We start from the raw sequence: 20,797 nt of genomic DNA, 5'->3' as shown, positions 1-20,797 counted from the left end.
GGTAGGAAACGTTGCTTCAGTTTTTTCTACTTTTTTCTCCGGGGTCAGTAACCTGTGAAGAGAGGAAAAAGGAGGATTTACTGAAAAATAAGGATTTACCCGCGGTGGGGCTTTAGCAGAAGTAGTCGGGGTTGTAAACTTTTTTTGTTGTTGCTTTTTGTTTGTTTTTTTATTAAACGGGACTTCCAAAGCACAATTTTGTTTTACTTCAAAAGAGAAAAAAACCCAACAACATTTCACCTGCTGTTAAGGAATACAGGTGAGTCGCCTTGAGGAAAAACGTTCAACTGGATTTTTTAAAAAGTATGTAGTACAAAGTAACAACTAAGTTAATTAATTAAGTCACTAAGTTAATTCTGGTCAAATTAAGCTAATCCCCAATTAAAACAAACTAAACAGAAATAATGAGTGGAAGCAACTCATGCTTATGTAATGTAATAACGTAATATACACATACATACATACATACATACATACATACATACATACATACATACATACATACATACATACATACATACATACATACGTACGTACGTACGTACATACATACATACGTACATACATACATACGTACATACGTACATACGTACGTACGTACGTACGTACATACGTACCCAGCTAGCATTGAATGTTTGGAGCACGTCCGCTGAACGTTGTCTTAAACGTCCGCCGAACGTCCGGTGATTACGTTTGATCGACGTCCAAATGAAACTCCGGACGTCCTTTGGAGTTGTATATAATATATGTACAGCGTCCTACTGTACATATATTCTCTTCCTGTTGACAATGTATTTGGATTTCCTTAGTGCTGGTTAATATGGAGCTAAATTAATATGAACATCTGTTCAGTGGTTAGTATATTTTTATTATTTAGTAAAATATTTGCACATCCCCAACAATATTTAGATAGAACCCCATTGGCAAATTACAAATAGCCGTATAGTTTCTGAAGTCATGAACAAGTATAGCTCTGGCTGCATATTTAACCACTCCTTACAGCCATAGGCCCATCTTTTAGTCCTAGTTCATACATATTCAGTAGGGGTGATGCTGATGCGAATACAGGTGGATAGTGTTGCTCTCTTTGTTTGTTCTAAAATGTGTTTTATATTTGCTTGGGATCATTGACCTTTTGAAACACCCAAATATGTTACAAGTTACAACCACCAGCCTGTTCATTTAAGATGAAGTGGAAGAATTAGAAGAAAATAAATCTGGTGGATGTTTCTATCTACTTTTTGCAGTCCACTAGTTACACTGGTAGCAAAACAGACCCTTGGCATGATGCTACCACCACAATATTTGACAGTTTTAAAAATCTCACCTCAGGACCTGCAAGAATATTTCTTACCATCATGATGCAGCAACATTGGGTTACAGCATCTTGTTGTTTATGACAGCCTTAATAGTTCCTGAATTGTTCCTGTATATTTGAGCTAATTTACCATCATTGCAGGTGGCAGATGAGTGAAACGTGGACACAGTTATGTCTTAGGATTTGAAATACATATCAAAATAGATTTTGAAATGGAATTTCAATGTACATTGAATTAAAAAAATGTAAACAATGTAGCAAAAAATGAAGTTTCACACTTAATCCTATGTCTGTTTATGTATATATTTAGTAAATATTTATGGATTTAATGTTTTATGATTTATCCTTCTATTTTCTAAGGACCCTGGGGGTGACGTTTCCAAACAAAAAGGCAACTGCCTAAGTTCGGACCACCTGCCCAGCGTAGTTACTGAGAGAGGAGAGGAAGGGGGAGCTACACTCATCATTGTCTGCTGCTGCCTTGTGCTTCCTCCTGGCTTCAGATGTACGCTGAGAAAGTTGTGACAGAGGGGAAGATGGGTGAGTGCCCTGGTTAAATACACGCTTGTTTTTGTTCCATTCTCCCAACAGAAGACCTCTAACACACACACATCACACGCGCACACGCACCCACACACACACACACACACACACACACACRCACACACACACACACACACACACACASACACACACACACACACACACACACACACMCAATGCTACACACGTACAGATCAAAATGCTGCTGCCCATGCAGCCTGTTTTCTGTATTTGTGTCCAGACATCAGTCCACCTTACAGTTAATGATTAACCGGCCTGTTCAAAACTGCTTTGCTGTCTTTTTCTTGTTCCCTGAATTTTTTTTATGACGTTTGTTTTTCAGCTGGGTCAGCATATGGTTGGACTAGTTGTAATATTTGTTTAATTTTGCTGTCTCTTTAGTCCAAATAGATCCATAATAATGATGATCATAACAAAGTACTTATTATATTTAGGAAGAGAATGACATGCTTTATTAAATATACCGTAAATGACCATATGACTGTAGGCCATTTTTGGGAAATATGATGATAACATATTGTGAAAGACTAGAACATGCCTGATATTGGGCTCATTCTGTGTTTAATTTTCCTTTTATGTCTCCAACTTTCTAAGCTAACCTTTATGTTATACCATTGCTCTTAAGTTAATATTAAATATCCATTTGGCTGCTGTGGGTCTTTGAATGATCATCGAAAGAAGGAGGTCTTGGAGGTTTTGCCACAGATGCTAACAGAAGTGAGTAAAAGTAAAACATGGGTATGTTAGCAATCACACATAACCAATGTAGCTGTATTTAGCAACATGTAGCTGTCCAAGGACGACTTCCTGGATTTTTTTCGTTTCTTTAGTACATTCAGAAGGAAACAACACAAGTATTTCTTGTGCTTTATACCTAAAGTGGTTAGCAGACCCTCTGCTTCTGACCTCAAGACAGTGAACTGAGAAACAACTTCAAGACTTTACAATAAAACAATAAAAACAAGTTTCTAAAGCAGTTAACAGTGTCTACCCTGCTCATAGAAACACATGCTGGATGAGACTGTTATTTTTTCACCCAGCATAATTTGTGTGTGTTGGAGAGAGAGTTTATTTCTGACTGTGTGAAATGACAGAAAAACTTTACTACTATTAATACAACAACTAATGATGATACTCTTAAGAATAACATGTATACAAAAGTAGAAGCTGTGCACTTTACCCGAGTGACCCTTTTTTCTATTAAATTTAAAAACTTTTGAGTTAGACTAAACAGTTTGACACAGATTGTGCTTCAAGTCTTAAAGAGTTAGTTAACTTTTTTATTATTATTACCTGAAGCAAATCGACATCAGATCACTGTAAGCTTTTTTGCCAGGCATACACTGCCTGTTTTAGCAGACTTTAGCAATTTATTTACCTTACCATCTATTCAAAATGAAATAGTTAATATTAGACGAATACAGCGCTTTGGAAGTGGATATTACCCACACACACACTGGATATAGACATAGATATAGATAAAGTGGATATTAAAAGTGTACAACTTTGCAACCATCCATTCTTATAATTGATGCTGTTGTTTCTAGCCAGATAGCCGCCATGTTTCTTTGTGAAGTCAAGGTGGTTGATGCTGCCAGGTGCTTTGGTTCCTCCAGATCATCTGCTACCCATGTGCACCTCGGCTTTACCAAGAACATATTTATCTTTTGGATTTTGTGTCAGTTGTTTAGTGGCATTAATGACGTTATCTTAAAAATTATCCAGACAGACTCACAATCAGCTGGTTCGCCAAGCCAGCTTTGTGTTGATATCAGATGTCTGACCTGGTTGCTAGACTTCGACCGCCTTCGAGGATGTACTGAATATTCAAAGTGATAATAACTTAATAATAGATCAATTAAAAAAATCTGAAATGACATTTTAAATACGTTGGTTTATTTGTTAAATCTCAGTTGTGCTTGACAGATTTGTGATTTCCATGTAAATAATAAAAGGGCAAAATGTATTTCGTCCATTTTGTATAATAAATAACAGGATTTGCTTCCTTATCCCAGTGCTACTACCATCAGTGTAGCCCAAAGGAAGACAGAGAAGGAAACAAAGATCTGTCTTAGTTTTACCCAGCTGCAGCACTGTTTACATATTTTCCTGTCTTACTTCTCCAAACGAGTTCACTCTTATAAATGGCTATTATTAAAGTGAGACCACTGTATGTACAGGAAGCACATTTGTACACGTTTGTATAAACTGAAAGTATTAAACGGATTTGAACAGAAAAATGTTTATCAAACTTCTGTTGCACTGAAAACCAAAGCTGACTGTATAAGTGAGATACTTCCACCTTTTTAGCTGTTTTTGCTACATGCAACCACAAAATGCACATGACTTAGCTTACCTTTTAATCCGGACTGAAACGAAGTTGTCTTCACCCCAAACACCTTCTACTATTTCTTGCCAGCAAATGGTCTCAGCCTTGAAACAGCTTGCTTAGCTGCTTGACTGAGGGGCGTCAGCCCAGAGTGAATCATGTTGCGTGTAATTAGAGGAAAAACAGCCTCGTTGAGGAGTGGCACGCACTGCCTGGCTTATTTTTGTTTGTTCTGGGCTAAAATCAAAAGGGTTGCTATTTATTTTTAGAGACAATCTGTGTTTATATCTTTCGAGACATAGTTATTTATCACGTGGGTGTGAGCAATCAGAAACCCAGACATGAGCACATGTGCCGCTCGTTGTTTTTTATTTTTACTGTTGTTCCTTGACGACCACTGCATGAATGACTCAGAGTCTGTTCTCACTCCATCTCCTTGTGGGAGTCAGAGGTAGGTCTTTGCTTGATCCCACTATTCCACTTCCTGCTAAAAGCCTTGGGATTATTTACAAGTGTTCAAGTTGCAAACTCTTTGAAAAACTATTATGGAAATATTTCCTTCTTTCCTTTTTAAATTGGTTTTAAAATCTGTTTGATGGAGTGAATGTTTTAATCTAGTTAATAATGAGCAGTGAGTTGTATTTAGCATCAGATTTACAATACTGCCCAGATTTTCATGATTTAACACCTAGAATAATTTAAGATTGTGTTACTGAGTGTGAGTCAAGCATTTTTTCCTACATTAAAAAATGTTTGGTTCCCTGGAACAAAGTCTGTGTGTTTGGTTCGGATTTTGTAATCGCAACATAAAAGCCTAATTGGCCAATAAGAGCCATAAGAAACTTTATGCTTTTTAATAAGTAAACCTGAGATAATGGTTTGAGTAAATATCAGGAATTCATCCTAGATTAATTTCTGGATAAATACGAGTTGTGAAGAGAAATCCCTGACCTGGTGCCTGTTCAGACAGCTTGATGCCGTTACTTATTTCCTTAAGTAGCAATGGCTGATCGAACAATAACTGAGCCAGAGAGCTGATAAGTTAGTAGATTTCTGTTTCATATTGGTATAAGTTAGAATAATGTTGTTAAAGTGGATCATTATTGATGTGACGGTTATGTGATATTAAACCGGCATCTGTTTCACTTTCTGTAATCATTTGTTCAGTCGATTGTTTAAGTTGAAGTGTGAGACGTGTCTGGGTTTTAGAATTTTTTTTCCCATATCCACGTAATCAGCACAGCATGGCATGAAGTTCAGATTGCAGTAATAATTTTTCAGATCTGGTGTTGGTCAATATCTGCACCTCACAGCTTTTCTTAACATCTTGTTGAAATGGTGGTAATATTTGTTAATTTAATGTTTTTGTTTGTCTTTCTGGTTCACATCTTCTGGCAAAAATGTATTAAATCTACACTAGTGGTGGGTTTTAAAATATAATCCAGTCTTTAAGTATTTTTCTCTCTAATTTGACTTTGATTTTACACTCTGAACATGTAACACCAAAATATTCGGTAACACTTTATTTGAAGGGGGTGAATAAGACTGTCATGACACTTTCATAAACATGACATAACACCTGTCATGAACATGAATAAGCCTTCATGAATATTTATGACTGTTGTCATAAAGTGTCATTCGGTAAATTATGACACTTTTAATACAAAGTTGACATTATTCAAAATGTCTTTGTTATGACAACTTGACATTAACCAAGAAATCATTACTGTTTAAACTTTACCTTTAATAACATAAAGATACCTCATTTTTAAAGTGTAATCAGTAATACTTTTATAACACATTTATATCAGTACATTTGTTATAAGACACAATCTTCCTGCATAGATTCTGTCTTTGCCATTCTTCTATGATTCTTTTTTTTTTGCAAAAGGAGAGCATTTAGGCTTTTAGTCTGGCTGCAGGTCTTTAAATAAGTAAAAAATAATCAGAATCTATATGTTTTCCTCCAGCTATGTAAAACTGTCTGCGAAAAGTTTTTGTGCTTTTGTTCTCTCATTTTGAAAATGTACATTTGAAACTCGGTGAATCTCTCTCCTCATACTTGTCAAGATATAGTAACTTATTTTAATTCATCTTTTTAGCTTCAGTTTCTTCATATCTGGATATTAGTTATATCGACTGTAATTTGCGATTTATGTGTTCATCTCACCCTGATTTGTGTATCTGGTTTTTAGATGTGAATCAATCTGTGCTTTTTCTTGTAACAACATTTGCTCGGTCACATAAAAACAATCGGGAAGTGTTAAATCTCTTTTCAGATATCTTGTTTTTTGTGCATGTTTTACCACATCTAACGGCACAGAATTGGATATATTTTCATTCTGTTATTACCCTTTATTAAGCACTTTTGCATAAGTTACTACAAAGGATTCCTTGTGATGGAGCTAAAAGAAAGAATCCAGAGTGTGAAGATTGGAAGACTTAAAAAGAAAGAAGCAAGGAAATTGAAGCTTTGGTTAAACAAAAGTGAACTTGCTTAGCATCAACTGTAAGTGTGCTGAATTTCTCACAAGGCGGACTTTATTTCCACATCTAAAGCTTCAACCAACTGAGAAGAGCTAAACAATGAATTAAATTTGTATAAATATTTTAATAATCCTAAATGGAAGCTAAATGTTGTTTTAACTCATATTTTATAATTAATTGCTGTAGGCAAGAAGGACCTGCTGTAGCAGCCTGTCTTAAAGCAGTTCTGAAGAAGCCTCTGACTGAAGACACTCTTTAGTTGCATGACCATCTAATAAAGAAGAAGTTGTTCATTAATTTATTAAGAATACCTCTTTGCACCATCGTCTCCAGAGATTCTCAGAGCCAATTATAATAATTAGAAGATTAAAAAGATGATTGTTAAATGTTTAAAGAAACACAAATAAGCTAAATTTTTTTCCTTCATCCTTTCCAGATGATGACAGAGCAGAGAAAGCTTTGACTCTGCTGAATAAAGCTCTCATGCTGTGTGATGATTTAATGTCCGTTTGTGTTTGGAGGTGTTGCCTCAGGCCCCGGCTATTGTCTGCTCTGTTGCTCTAACCCTGATAATGATACTGGTTTGTGTAGATGGGATGTGGTGTAAAGTGGGAAAGTGATAGCAGCTTACCTGTGTTGAAAGACAAACAGCGTGTCCCGGAGACTCAAATGTTATATAATAAATAAATGAATAAATGAAACATCAAAAGCTTTTGTGTGGGGAAAGTGTATGTGCATACTTCAATTTAGAAAATTCAATGTAGCTCCAAATGGAGTAATAGGGATAAGATATATATTCAACTTTGTAACAAAAAATTTGAAATTCCTTTTTAAAGAGTCAATGAACAGACAAACCTGATCACTGAAATGTAAAATTCAGCTGAAAATATTTTCACTGCTAAAAAGGAGCTAAAACGTGCTTGATGGGAACAGCGTGGGTACACAGGTTCACACTCCTGGGGCAGACATGGCACTGTATCCTAGTTTTAGGAGTTTGTTCTTGCTTTGTGGGTAAATGCTAGACTTTAGACTATTGATCAGATCTGTACTCTTCACTTTGTGCCAGCACATGAACTGTCTGCCTCTTCACATCTGGCCAGCCATCTGGGCTGCTTGGAGTCCAAAAATTGCTTTGTCTAAATTAAACATTGGTCGTCCCTTTTGTTCATTTTTTCTGAGGTACAAAGTAAAAAAAAATAAAGGTGTCAGTGTTTCAGAATAAATGTACTTTAACCTAGATAGAGTAAATAAAACTATTCAGACTAAACTTGCTTCAACAGGAGAATAAAGTATGTGTACAACTTCACCGAAAGTGTATTATTCAACATTACAGGTAAAGATTAGCCACCAATATGGCAACTAACATTTATTGACATAAAAGCATGCTAAGATTACAGACGTTATTATTATTTTTGCTAATGCCTGAATAATTAGATTAGAGAAATCCTAATGAACAATGTCATGGCTCTGAATAAATAAAATCTCCTTTAATTGAAGTGTTGCCTCAAACACATCCACACACAAACACAGTGATTCCTTTAGAGACATCATAAAGAAACTGTAATGAATCTGTCACTATGTCAGGATGTGAAACTGCACTAGTATAATTCATCCTTTGGTATAATTTCTAGATGTCTAAACATATCAGACATATGAACAGTTCAGCCATCATATTCAGGAAGGAGTCGGGTTCTGGTTGACAGTGTTTGGATGCAAAATGTGTGATTGGTGTCATTTTAATAATCAAAACAAGTTCTGTATCTACATGGGCTAGAAGGTCATTTGTAGAGGAATAAAACATTGCTTCAAATGAAACACAAACAATAAGGTTATTTATTGGAAATGCTTTCAGGAACAGAGACTGTAATCTTTAGAGACAATTCCAGTGGTTTGTGGAAACTACAACTGAATTGTTTGACCATAATGACAATTTTTATATTTGGAGATAAAAAAAATGAAGAGACTCTTTTTCAGAGATGGTTCCAGAAAATGTCTGAGAAGAGCAGAAAACGTATGCATGACCAAGGTGGACTCGTTTATTCCAGTTCTTTCTCCAGGATTTGGTCAAAGTTGTTGTGACCTCTACTCTAACCATGTCACTCAGTTCATACAATATTTAATCTTCATTCTGCCAAGGCAAATCTGAACTAAGTTGTATGTCCATTATGTGCCTGTGTGTGTGTGTGTAGGGAACAGAGGCATCTCTCTGACCTGTGTGTTGACCCCCTGGAGGTTGATGGGCATCTGTGCAACGCTCATGACCATTGGAGCCATCGGCGCTGCAGTCTGGGCCGTAGGTCAGACTACGTTGCTTTCATGCATAATCATATTACACATTTCTCCAAGCATGTGACGACAATTATCAGCTGCTTTTGATATTCCTTGATGCTTTCACTTGATTTCCAATCAGAACGTACTGACCTGCTGTTGTTTATTGTGTTGCTGTAGTTACATTCTGCACTATGGAGGAGGACACAGGACTGTATGATGGTAAGACTGATCGAACATTTATCAAAATTAATTAATCCATTTATAAGTGTTGTTAAATCACAAACATGCCATCAAATGTCGTATTACTGTTCACAGTGAAGCTATTGCATCTAGTTATTAATTTATTTAGAAAACACCACAGAACAATAAGAAGTATCTGAAGTGATTTTGTTTCCCTCCAGTTCAGGTAAATTCACCTGACCAGCATCTCAGAGTGTTTGACTCCGCTCAGAGGAGGTGGCGCCAGGTGTGTTCCTCGTCAGCCAATGAGCTTCTTGCTAGCATCAGTTGTGAGGAAGTTGGATTTGTCAGGTGAGATCATTGTTATCGTCATGTTTTTTATTTATGCACTGGTTTCATGAATATAATGGGAATTTAATTTGCTGGCCTTACGACTGTGCGTGTTTTTCAATAAAGGTTGAAAATCCTGCTTTAAAAAAAGTTTTCTCCCAAAGCAATTTGTTTTAATGAAAAGAACAAGAGTTACTCAGAGTAAAACTTAGCATAGAGGCATTTAGATTGCATAGATATAAGAATAAGCACACACGTCCAGAACCAAAACAGCACCACAAACCTGTTGCACATCATTCTGTTTGTTTTGAAAATTGTATTTGTAACGATAAAACATTTCCAGAACAGATGAAATTTAGTAAAAGTTTTTTTATTCAGAAAATAGACAAGTGGCCAAGGTGAAATCATCATGTTCTCATACGGTGGGCTCAGTTAACTCCCATGGTTTCATTTTTAAATTTGAGTAATCCAGTCATTTAGAAGACATAACTCATGATTAGTGTTTGTTTCAGTGTGGTGAACTACTCGGTCGCATCGGTGCCTGAAGCCAGTGGTGACGTTGGAGAGTTCTTCTGTGTCAGACAGGAAGAGCTCAGCTATGGAAAGAAAATCAAAGACTCATTGTACCCATGGTAACTCACACCGCTGGTTTATCTCCTCATCTGTCTGCTACAGTGCCCTCTCTGTGGTTCTCTTGTGTGTTTTTATGAATTTGGCCTCTTTTAACATTTATGAAAGATGCTTAGAGGTTTTTGAGTATCCTGCAGTCATTAACTCTGGTTGTCTTTGTTTCAGTGCCTGTGAGAGCCAGGAAGTTCTTACACTGTTATGCCAAGGTGAGAGGTTGGGCCTGGACTCATTCTGTGTGGCACACTGGCACAATTCAAGCTCTGCCACCCGACACCGCTACCAGAATACCATGTTTTTGTGGATTCTGGTTCTTATTGATCTTGTTTTGTTGTGACTCCATTTTCATTCCTGAGAAAACTTTTTGTCTCAAAAAGCTGAATTTTATTTCCTTTTCATCCCTCCCATCTCTCTTCTTCGCAGACTGTGGCAGGCGTAGTTTTGCGGCGGACCGTATAGTTGGGGGTGTGGATGCCAGGCAGGACAGCTGGCCCTGGCAGGTCAGCTTACAGTACGATGGCATTCACCAGTGTGGAGGATCCATCATCTCTAATCGCTGGGTCGTTTCTGCGGCTCACTGCTTCCCAGAGTAAGTGAGGCAATTACTTCTTGTGTTTTAGGAACTGGTTAAACAGCGTTTCACCAATTATTTATAAGCTTACAAGATCTACATATAGATATTTCAAATGTGTTTAGTTAATGTGTCTGTTTGTGAAGAGCTTAAAAAAACTTTTTCCATTTTTTTCCAAGGCGGAATCGTTTTATTAATCGATGGCGCGTGCTGCTGGGCTCCATCTACAACAAACCTGTCAATGCCAACGTGGTTGAGGTGAAGACCATTGTTTACCACAGTAGCTACCTGCCCTTTGTAGACGCCAATATTGATGACAACAGCAGAGACATCGCCGTGTTGGCCCTCGCACAGCCGCTTACTTTCAACGGTAAGACGTCATAAAAAAAACAAGCTATATTCTTTTGACATGTTGATGTCTGTAATGATTAACACCTTCTTTAACCTGTCAACGCTGCAAAGATTGTCAAAACAACCACTTTTCTGACTAATTAGTTTGGTTACATTAAGAGTACAGTGTGCACTGCTGCAGTACAGGATAGAAAACCAACCATTATTCCAGTGGGACATGACTGACACCTAGTGTTCAACATGGATAACTACAAAATCAACATTTGAATCATAAGACAGTGATGGTCTGGATATTTCTCGTAAGCCTTGTTTTGAATTGGCGCGTCATAGATTAACTGGAATGAACTGAAATGGAATATTCCAAAATATGTAAATGAAAAAGGTTTATGAAAGGTAAAGAGATCTCAGTCCATCTTTTTACTCTGTTGTGTTTGGTTTTTAGTTTCAGTACAAAACTATGGGTAGGATGACATCTAGCTTTGTTAATTATAGACTTGTTGTGAAATTATTTTTTAATTTTAGTAAATGCTCTGAATTAAAGTAAGAAAAACTTTTAAGGGGATGTAGCAAAAACAAGAATTGAACATAAAAAATGACATAAAAGTTCAGTTAAACTGCAACAATGCATTATGTGTCCATGTTTGCAGAGTACATCCAGCCCGTCTGTCTGCCAGCATATGGACAACGGCTGGTAGATGGACAGATGGGAACAGTGACAGGATGGGGAAACGTTGGATACTACAGTAGGTTTAAACCCTTAACATACTTTGAGATTTTTTTTTTTTTTTTTAGTTAAGGGTTACATTAAATTTTTTTTTTTTTCATTTTCTTGCCATTCATTGTTTTTTTTCTCCCTCAGGTCATCTGGCAGACGTTCTTCAGGAAGCAAACGTCCCCATCATCAGTGATGCTGTGTGTAACGCTCCTGATTACTATGACAACCAGATCACCACCAGCATGTTCTGTGCTGGCTACGAGAAAGGAGGCATCGATGCCTGCCAGGTCGGATATCAATGGGTTTATAAACTTAAACGTGTCAACAACTTTGGATTATTTTGTGTGATTATTTTACTGTGTTGGCTGTAATTGTTTGTGGCATTAGGGAGACAGCGGAGGTCCTTTTGTGGCTGCTGACTGCCTGTCTAAAAGCAGCCGCTATCGCCTGCTCGGTGTGGTGAGTTGGGGAACGGGCTGCGCCATGGCTAAAAAACCAGGCGTCTACACCAGAGTTTCCAGGTTTCTGCCGTGGATATCCACAGCCATGAGGGTAAGAGTCATGCCTTATCTGTACACCTCTGTACGAAAAAACACCAGATCTGAAATGCTGATAACTATGTAGTGTTACATGTTTCTCATTATTTCTAAAAACATTAGTCTGTTTAATCCTAATTTTAATGAAACCAGCAACTGATTCATTTGAGCTTTTTTACACCAGCACACCAGAACGGTCATTCAGCTTGTAGACGAACCTTTCTGCTCTCATCTTTCTGCAGAACTATCACAACTCACCAGGCGTTCACAAACTGGCTCGACCATGAGGCTCCTGCATCCATCTCTCATCTTTTGGATGACAATACGAACCTTTTGCGTCGCTGATACTGTGACCCCGTGACAGGGAAGTGAAAAACTGTGACCTTCCCCTCCTATCATGGCTTCAGACATTTATTCTGACGGAAACATTCCCCACTTCCTGAGCCTTATGCTTCACTAAAGGTGTACTGGTAGGAAACTAGTTTAACCAGTTGTTCTTAGAAGTTATGAAGATATGGAAGCAAAAGACATGTAAATATTGTCACTAAGGTGAATTCTGCTTTTGAGAAACCTGTTGAGTTTATTTTTCTCTCATATCTGAAGTAGACTTTGGACTTGAAGTACGGATAACTGGACATATGAACTTCCATGAAGCTCAATCAATCAGAGCTATTCTGGAAGTAAACTTGATTAAAAAAAAAGATTTTATCAACTCTTAACGTGAATCGCTGTCTTCAGTGCTGGACACACCGTTCACAGTGCATATTGTAGGAATGCTAAGTCCACTACAACACTATATATAAGCTAACAAATCAATGCAAACAACCAAACACATAAAGATTAAAAAAAGGTTATTATTTTCTGAGGTTGCCTCACAGTGGAAATGCTAGTTTTCTTTGCTTTCACATTCACTTATGTGATACGCACCTTCTCTTTTATCCTTTATAACACATTTTATGACGTTTCCACATAACATTCAGTATGTGCCTTTTACTTTATATCCACTTCAATCGCCCCAATCAGTGTTTTGTTGTTGTAAATATTAGTCAGTTCCTGTCTCTGTTCAAATTATTGAACTTTCTCAGCTTTTGTCATGTTATAAACACAAACTTCAAAGTATTTTAATGGAGCTATATGTGACTGACATAATAGAGAATAATTGCAAGGTGAAAGGAAAAAGGATACCGACAGATCTTGCCATTCAAGTGTGCAATAATAATTAAATTCCCATCTCATAAAACCTTTTTCTACTGAGGATTTTTTTAGAATTGTGAATGTAATATACTGGCATGTGTTTGTTTGTATGTGTACTGATATTCCCAGAACTGTCATATTAAACTTGAACCACAAAACCATAAACACAAATATTTTTAGCAAAATAATATTGTTCCTCTTTGTGTTACATTTACCAAATAATGCATTAATATGATGTTTTATACTTTTCAGAAATAAAAATGACATAACCTAATATGCAAAAAAACAATGGAATTATCAGTGTGTGTTTGCTGAGAGCAGGTTGTAAATATAAATGGTTTTTGATCAAAAATAGACTGATGAAAAAAATTAGTCAAAATCATAATAAATATTATTTATTTTCAAATGCAATATTTACCGTTGTGCAGAACACGGACATGATGTGGTTCATGCTGTCCAAAAATGACATAAAACATTTAAATCACAATATAGTTTTAATACAAGCAACTGTTTTTGTAATCGCAACATTTAATATTAAAAGAAATAAATAAAAACTATATTTCACAAAAATTCTGAATTCTTTAGCTTTTAATGTCTCTTTCTCCTGAAACGTGTTGAGTGTGTATTTTAAAACGAAGATGTTGTCAGGAGACAAAATCATCTGCTGGATTTGACGACCGAGGAGTAGATCACAGAGCCGCCATCTTCTCTGCCTTTAGACCTGAGGAGAAGATCGTACTGTAAATTACTATAAACTTTATGACTCTCCATCAATCCACTGATTAAGACCTGCTGATTGCCCCTGTTGCAGTGCAGATAAGAGTTTCTTCAGGGGTGTATTTTATTGTGAACTATTTGTGTAATGATGGAAACATACTGTTGTACATATAAACCTACCCGGAGTTTTTGTGTTGTGCTGCGCTCCAGTCTCTGGGTTTGACTGTCACTGTGGTGTAGATAATCTCTGCCTCAGAAGATTTAGGAGTCTAAAGATTAAAGAATGAAACCGTCTCAGTCAGACTACTATTAGATATTCATTTGTATACTCATGCAAACATATTTACATTTTTCCCGCGTGAAGCTGGAAAGCTGTAGGGGTCAAAGGCAGGTGGAGGAGAAGTTGGAGGCACGTGAATGTTGGAATAAACTGTTTCTGTTGGTTCTTCAGGGTTTGATGCTCCTCCATGGATTCTGGAGACTAAATGAGTCTGATGGATAAACCAGAGGAAAAGTCTTTGTTTTTCCTTTTTAAAATTCTAATTCAATTTTTCCCCAAAACGCCACATAAAATTTTATTCGAGCAAAAAGAGCAAGCCACAGCTCACTTCTTTGAATTCGGAAAACGAGGATGTTATTTCACAGCTTACTGCAGATGCACTCACTTTTTTATCCACCTCAGACCTCTGTTTCCTCCTGGAAAAACAACAAAGGAAGTTAACAGGACGTTAATTTTTAACCTTACAGAACAGCGTGTTCCTTACTTTTGCTTTATCTTGTGCCATCTTTTTAACCGATATTGCAATATTGGTAAATACATCAACTATTAGTTGACACTCGGATTACATACAATCAATTGTTTTACTGTTTGTAGGAGATTAGTGGAAAATACAAGAAATATAGTTTTTTAAAAATATTTTTTTATCATTCATCTGAATTATCAGGTTATGTTTTCATAGAGAGTGAAACAGACGTTTTTGGTTTTTTTTAAAGTTCTGATTTGTGTTTTTCCAGATACAGGAAATGTGTCTAACAGCTTAACACATCCAGAGACTGAAATGATGGCCCTTCCTGATTTTTAGAACAACTTACGTATGGCTGTGGGTTTTACATCACCACAAATCAAGAAGTTCAAGATGTATCAATACTTTTGCAAGGCACTTTGAGTGACCTCTGTGTCGCTCTTTGCCTGCTGTGGCTGCAAACTGGTTGTCCAAAATAGAAATTCAAATGATGCATGCTACGTAAGTTATGATTTGTGTTGAAATTTGTCGAAAGGCAATGTCCCAAGCAGAAGAGGAGATTTCCAGACAATGAAGTCATACAAGTTGCAAGTTGGCCAACAGTAACAACCGCATGACTCAAATTAGTCGCCCAAACTCCTAATTGTTTGATGACTCACCAGAACAAAAGCAGCACGGCAACTAACGCCGCAATAAGAAGTAGTCCGACTCCAGCTAAGATGGGAAGGGACTGGCTGCCTGCGGAGCAAACAAAGTCATTTTAGGTTTTAATAAAGTTAATGGTTAGCAGCAGTGAGTGAGGAATGCCACAAACCATGCTGCCCTGCTGCCATGGCCAGGACCACCTCGGTTGAGTTGCCCTCTCCGAGGCTGTTCCTCACGTAGCAGACATAGAGGCCGCTGTGGGATGCCTCCATGGAGGGAAGGGACAGCACCTGTTCTGAGCCCACATGGACCAGGAAGTGGGAGCCGGTCGGTTCTGTCCTTTTGTACCAGGTGTAGTTCTCTGCTGCAGGGTTAGCATCGCTAATGCAGGTCAGATTGACACCGCTGCCCTCAACAATATGCTCTGGACTCACTGAAACTGAAACATTCATCGGCTGATCTGGAGAGAAAAAGAGTCATTAAAAATAAATATTAGCAAAATGCTCTTCTTATACGTTTTAGTACAAGGCTGGATCCCAGCCTGTACACAATCTGAGTGCCTTTAAAATACTATTCACAATGAAAGAGAGACTGTTTTGGCTGCTGCAGTTCTTCTGTTTCGTACCCCTTGCTCTGCTACCTCAGTCTCAAAGAAAAGTTTTTTCTGTAAGTTTTGCCTGGACATGATGAACTGAAACCACATGTTCTGGTTGAATACCAATGAGAGGAAACATGCTAATGTTTCACTTCAGAAATCCTCTGCATGAAAATGTGCTCTGTAAGAGTCAGATGGTTAGTTTATTGAAGACGTTAGCCATACGTCCTGCAGAAACTTATTGGGAGGAAAAACATCTGTCAATGTCAAAAGAAATGGATATGGCAGCGTTCTGAAGGCCAGTGGTGAGTGAGATGATTGTGAGCAAAATCACACATTCAGACCAAATAATCCTCATCAGTAACACTCTGTCTCTGAAAACACTCCAGTTGTCCTTCTACTCACACCGGACGTCCAGGTGTACCGCCGATGAGTTGATCAGGTCGCTGCCGCTCCTGCTGATGTTGTTCCAGGCTTGGCAGTGGTACCGCCCCCTGTGTCTGGGCTGGACGTCCGAGATGACATGGCTCTGCCCCGAACTCACATACGCTGCGTCCTTGTAGAGACGATATCCGCTCCGAGCCACCGGAGGGTTGGCCCTGCCACTGCAGGTCAAGGTAACCAGGCTTCCTCTGACGACGTCTCCAGATGGACTCACTGACAGCGTTACGTCCGTAGGAGCATCTGGTTCACAGAAGAGCAGGAAGTTTAGTCTCACAAGTGCAAAGGCTTCAGATGGTGATGATGAAAGGTTTTCTTTGATTACGTAAGATTCGTAAGGTTAAACGAGTAGCTGGTTTTTTAGTGAACTGTAGTTTCTCCAAACGTTCTTATTTTGAAAAGGGGCTTAGAGAGATGGGTCTAAATATGTATATTGATTTTCTGGGTTATCAGGAAGTCATGTTTTTTATTTAAAGTTCCTGTAGACCTCTATCAAGTTTATAAAGGTTAAATACACATTGAAATTCTTCAGTAAAATTAATTTCCTCAGAATTCTTAGGGGTATGTCTAGTGATGTTAAAAGTGTCTTTTTGTACATCTTTACAAAGGATACCAAGAATAAATGTGGTGATCTAATTTAAAGCCTTATTTTTCAGCTAGATTTTTCAAGGGAAGATTTAGCAAAAAAGCAAAACAAAAAAAACCCCGAATTGCTTTTAAGGTTTAATTTTCAATAATTATTTTAGCTCTAATAACTGCAGTCGACAAAATATCGTTCTAAGAATTCCATAAAATACTAAATATTAAGCAATAAACTTGTTGTTCATTAAACAATTAACACAGAACAAATCTTGGTGTTGATGTGTGGTTTGTTATATTTGGTACATGTTGGTTGTGTGTTCTCTCCAATTACCTTATTAAAATATCAGGCAAATTTAAAGTACCATTCTATCTGTAAGCAAGCAAGAAGATGTCCATCAATGAGTCAGTTGTGTTTGTACAAGAAGGCAGTCGTGACTCAGGAAGTAAAGGGGAAGCACAGTAACACTTTTTTCCACACAAAGAGCAGGAATAATTGGGACATACACCCTACTGCAGAGCTGGGTGTGCGAGACGTGCTTTCAGGTTGACAATATTTAATATTTAACATCCTTCATATACTCACAGTGAACACTCAGATCAACAGAGGCCGACCGGACCGTCTCCTCTCCCTGGATGGCGCAGAAATAGCTCCCAGCATCCTCTCTGTTGGCCTGGAACTGTGACCTCTGAACAAGTCGCCCATCTTTGAACCAGTTGATCTTTCTAGTTTCAGGACAGCCCGACTTGCATTTCAGCCTGACAGCGTCCCCCTCCCTGGCAACGCTCGGCTCCACCACTGTGGTCAGCTCTGTCACAGATACAGAGAAACACATGAGTCACCTCAAAGTCTTGGAAATGTGTTCATATGTTGTTGTGTTATTACCTCTCACAGACAAGAAAGCGTATGTGTCACTTTCCCAGCTCCCAAGTGTTGCGGCAAAATTGAAATAATACGCTCCTTGATCCGAAGGCTGGACATTATTGATCCTCAGGTTGCAGTTGCCGCGGTAATCACCGATGTATTTAAAATGGTTTGGCGGCGAAGGGAGCTGTGAGAGGGGAACCCGAGTCAATCCGTTAGAGACCTGTTGGGCTTTAAACCAGCTGACCCGGGTGACGATATTCCCCAAAGTATAGCCGTACTCGCACTTCAAATCTACTGACGTCCCTCTTAAAGCGCACTGGTTTTCATAGGTCACCCCCCATGTTCCACTCCAGACACCTTCAGTATATATATATAAAAAAAAAACATTTTCAAAACCAAATAAGATACAGTTAATGTTAACTCATTGGCAAAAACAATCCAGAAAATATTATCTTACCTGGAATTAATCCCAGAATAATGATGATCCACCTTCCCATAGTTTAAATCAGCCAGTAAATCATGAAATTGTAGAGTACAGTATGAGGACAGGAGAAAGAGCTCACTTTGTATATCCCTGGGGTGTTTTTTTTTCTTTCTTTTTTTGGTCAGTGGAAAGCAGAAGTGGAACATCTTCCTTCCCCTGCTTCCTTTTTATCATATTGGGACACTTTTTGAGTTACAATTACCTTTCAGCTAAACACCTTCTTACGATAAAATAGACTGGCAAAAGACTCGGAGAGTTAAAATGTGGAGAAAGAAGACTGATTCAGCTGATTTGTTGAACCACAGCATTGAGACAGAGTACAGAATGTTCAGTATCCAGCAGCGCAACTCTGTGGTTATGCAAAGTAAGACATGCACGGTTTACTGGTTTTCACTGTTTTTCACTGTTTTTCTTCTTTTAGGAAATGTCTCTGCGGAGATGTTTATGTAACATACGTAAAAGACATGTGGCTACTGGACATGTTTTTAGAAGGGTTATAGCTACTCATCTGCTGACAGGCCACAGCTGCCCGCTGCACCGTCTGCAGAGCGGGATGTGTGCTTCAGCAGGATTTAACTACTAGACTTCAAATTCCTTAACATGGACAAAGAGCCACTACCAAAAAGATCACAACGTCAGTTCTTCTGTGGAAAATATGAACAATGTGGGCTGTTTGGTATGATTTGTATGTTCATCTTTTTTTGTACTTTAAATATATTTCAAGTCTTACAAAGAATTGATCAGGGAGGAAGAGCATCTCTCATCCTCACAGGTCAATAAAATCTCCAGTGAACTGTTAAAAAAAAGTAAAGATTGTGATTTAATAAAGTCACGACCTCACGTGTCTCCCTCCCTGTCCTTTTGACCTGCTGGCTGACCAATGTTAGCTTTATCTATTCTGTGTCCACTAGAGGGAGACACTGATCCACACAGCCGCTAATAGAAATCCATTTAGATTCCTAAACGTGGCTTAAGATGAGCTTCACTCTCACTCATTTGACTTGAAGATTTTTTTTTAAGTCAAATGATTTGAACTTTGAGATGGTTCCATCTTAAACTCAATGGCTCAATAAGCCATTGAGTTCTTAAACTCAATGGCTTATTCAGTTTTAACCTTCATGATCTTCATTTATTAAATCTGATCATAGGATTATAAGGCATTATTCAAAAATATGATATCTAATTGACAGTCTGATGTATACTATTTGTTCATAGTTTTATGTCATATTTGATTCCTCATATAACCTGAGCTCTCGTTTAAATCTATTCAGATAATCCTGATGTAATAATAATTTAAAAAAACGTAATTGCATATTCATATAGTAATGCATACAATGTTTGTCTTTTCCTTTTCAGTCCTAAACATTGCAGATGAATCTCTGCATTATAAAGGAAATGTAAAGATTAAAATGCATATTTGTTTCTACTTTATGAAATTAACATTTCTTTTGATGTCGAGCCATATGAAATTTGAGGAAACCGATCAGGTTGAGACAAAATGTGAGGAAACAGAAGTTGAGTAAGCATATGATTGCTGTTCATTTCCATTTTTGACCAACCAAAGAACATCATTGCAAAACGTCAGCAATGTAGCTGCCATGTCTAATGTCCTCACATTTTGTAACATCATATCTGTGTTGTAAGACGGACAGAAAGAACAAAACGTCCATGTGGCAACAAATTCTTGAGCGGGTCAGAGTCATAGGAGTTTCTCAAATGTGTTGTGAAAAAAGTCAAGTTGACAGTTATAATTAGTAATTCGGTCGTTACGCAGATAATGTTTATCCATCCATCCATTTTCTTTACACCCTTGTCCCTTAGTGGGGTCGGGAGGGATGCTGGTGCCCATCTCCACCTATCGTTCCGGGCGAGAGGCGGGGTCACCCTGGACAGGTCGCCAGTCTGTCGCAGGGTAACAATGTATATTTATAGCCAAATTATAATTCACAATCAGTAGTAAACTAGAAAAAACAAAGTGATAAGTCACTTGAGTTTAGTATTTCCTCACTATCCTTGTTTTCACCATTTAGGTTACAGTTAGTTAAAATAATCTGCATTCAACAAAGACACAGTGAGTAAGCAATCAGATCCCAATCACTGCAAAGTCAAAATGTACTCTAAGGATTGACATACTAATATTCCTAAATTCACACAATTAGTCTTATCACAGATAATTATGTTAGAATACAAACATTCAGCAGTCTAAATGGTCAGAGAAGGCACAAGATAACATAGCAAATATACATTCTGTG

General features: G+C 37.7%; 2 protein-coding genes across 3 annotated transcripts; one reads left to right on the top strand and one right to left on the bottom strand.

Moving 5' to 3' along the window:
- The first annotated feature begins 45 nt into the window (after positions 1 to 45).
- Positions 46 to 12,992, top strand: hpn (hepsin). Its single transcript, XM_008432049.1, has 13 exons — positions 46 to 259; positions 1,679 to 1,858; positions 8,888 to 8,995; positions 9,147 to 9,188; positions 9,371 to 9,500; positions 9,992 to 10,111; positions 10,275 to 10,315; positions 10,530 to 10,695; positions 10,857 to 11,047; positions 11,676 to 11,771; positions 11,888 to 12,030; positions 12,131 to 12,295; positions 12,522 to 12,992. The coding sequence occupies exons 2-13, from the start codon at positions 1,822 to 1,824 to the stop codon at positions 12,564 to 12,566; spliced, it is 1,284 nt and encodes a 427-aa protein (XP_008430271.1). The 5' UTR covers positions 46 to 259; positions 1,679 to 1,821; the 3' UTR covers positions 12,567 to 12,992.
- An 860-nt stretch (positions 12,993 to 13,852) lies between these two features.
- On the bottom strand, positions 13,853 to 20,747 carry LOC103478305 (B-cell receptor CD22-like). 2 transcript variants are annotated; one of them, XM_008432050.2, is made up of 10 exons: positions 18,519 to 20,747; positions 18,080 to 18,418; positions 17,780 to 18,004; positions 16,579 to 16,857; positions 15,748 to 16,038; positions 15,593 to 15,671; positions 14,799 to 14,886; positions 14,538 to 14,681; positions 14,371 to 14,459; positions 13,853 to 14,194 (listed from the first exon to the last, which is right to left on the bottom strand). In XM_008432050.2, exons 1-10 carry the CDS (start codon positions 18,556 to 18,558, stop codon positions 14,131 to 14,133), a joined length of 1,638 nt encoding a protein of 545 aa, XP_008430272.1. In that variant the 5' UTR covers positions 18,559 to 20,747; the 3' UTR covers positions 13,853 to 14,130. The 2 variants fall into 2 exon arrangements, with proteins under 2 accessions (XP_008430272.1, XP_008430273.1); XM_008432051.2 differs by having other exon boundaries at positions 14,856 to 14,886.
- Positions 20,748 to 20,797: the final 50 nt, after the last annotated feature.

The sequence above is a fragment of the Poecilia reticulata genome, linkage group LG16, assembly GCF_000633615.1.
Source record: "Poecilia reticulata strain Guanapo linkage group LG16, Guppy_female_1.0+MT, whole genome shotgun sequence".
NCBI lineage: Eukaryota > Metazoa > Chordata > Actinopteri > Cyprinodontiformes > Poeciliidae > Poecilia > Poecilia reticulata.
Note: the sequence above shows the minus strand (reverse complement) of the source record. Positions and strands in the feature narration are given on the sequence as shown.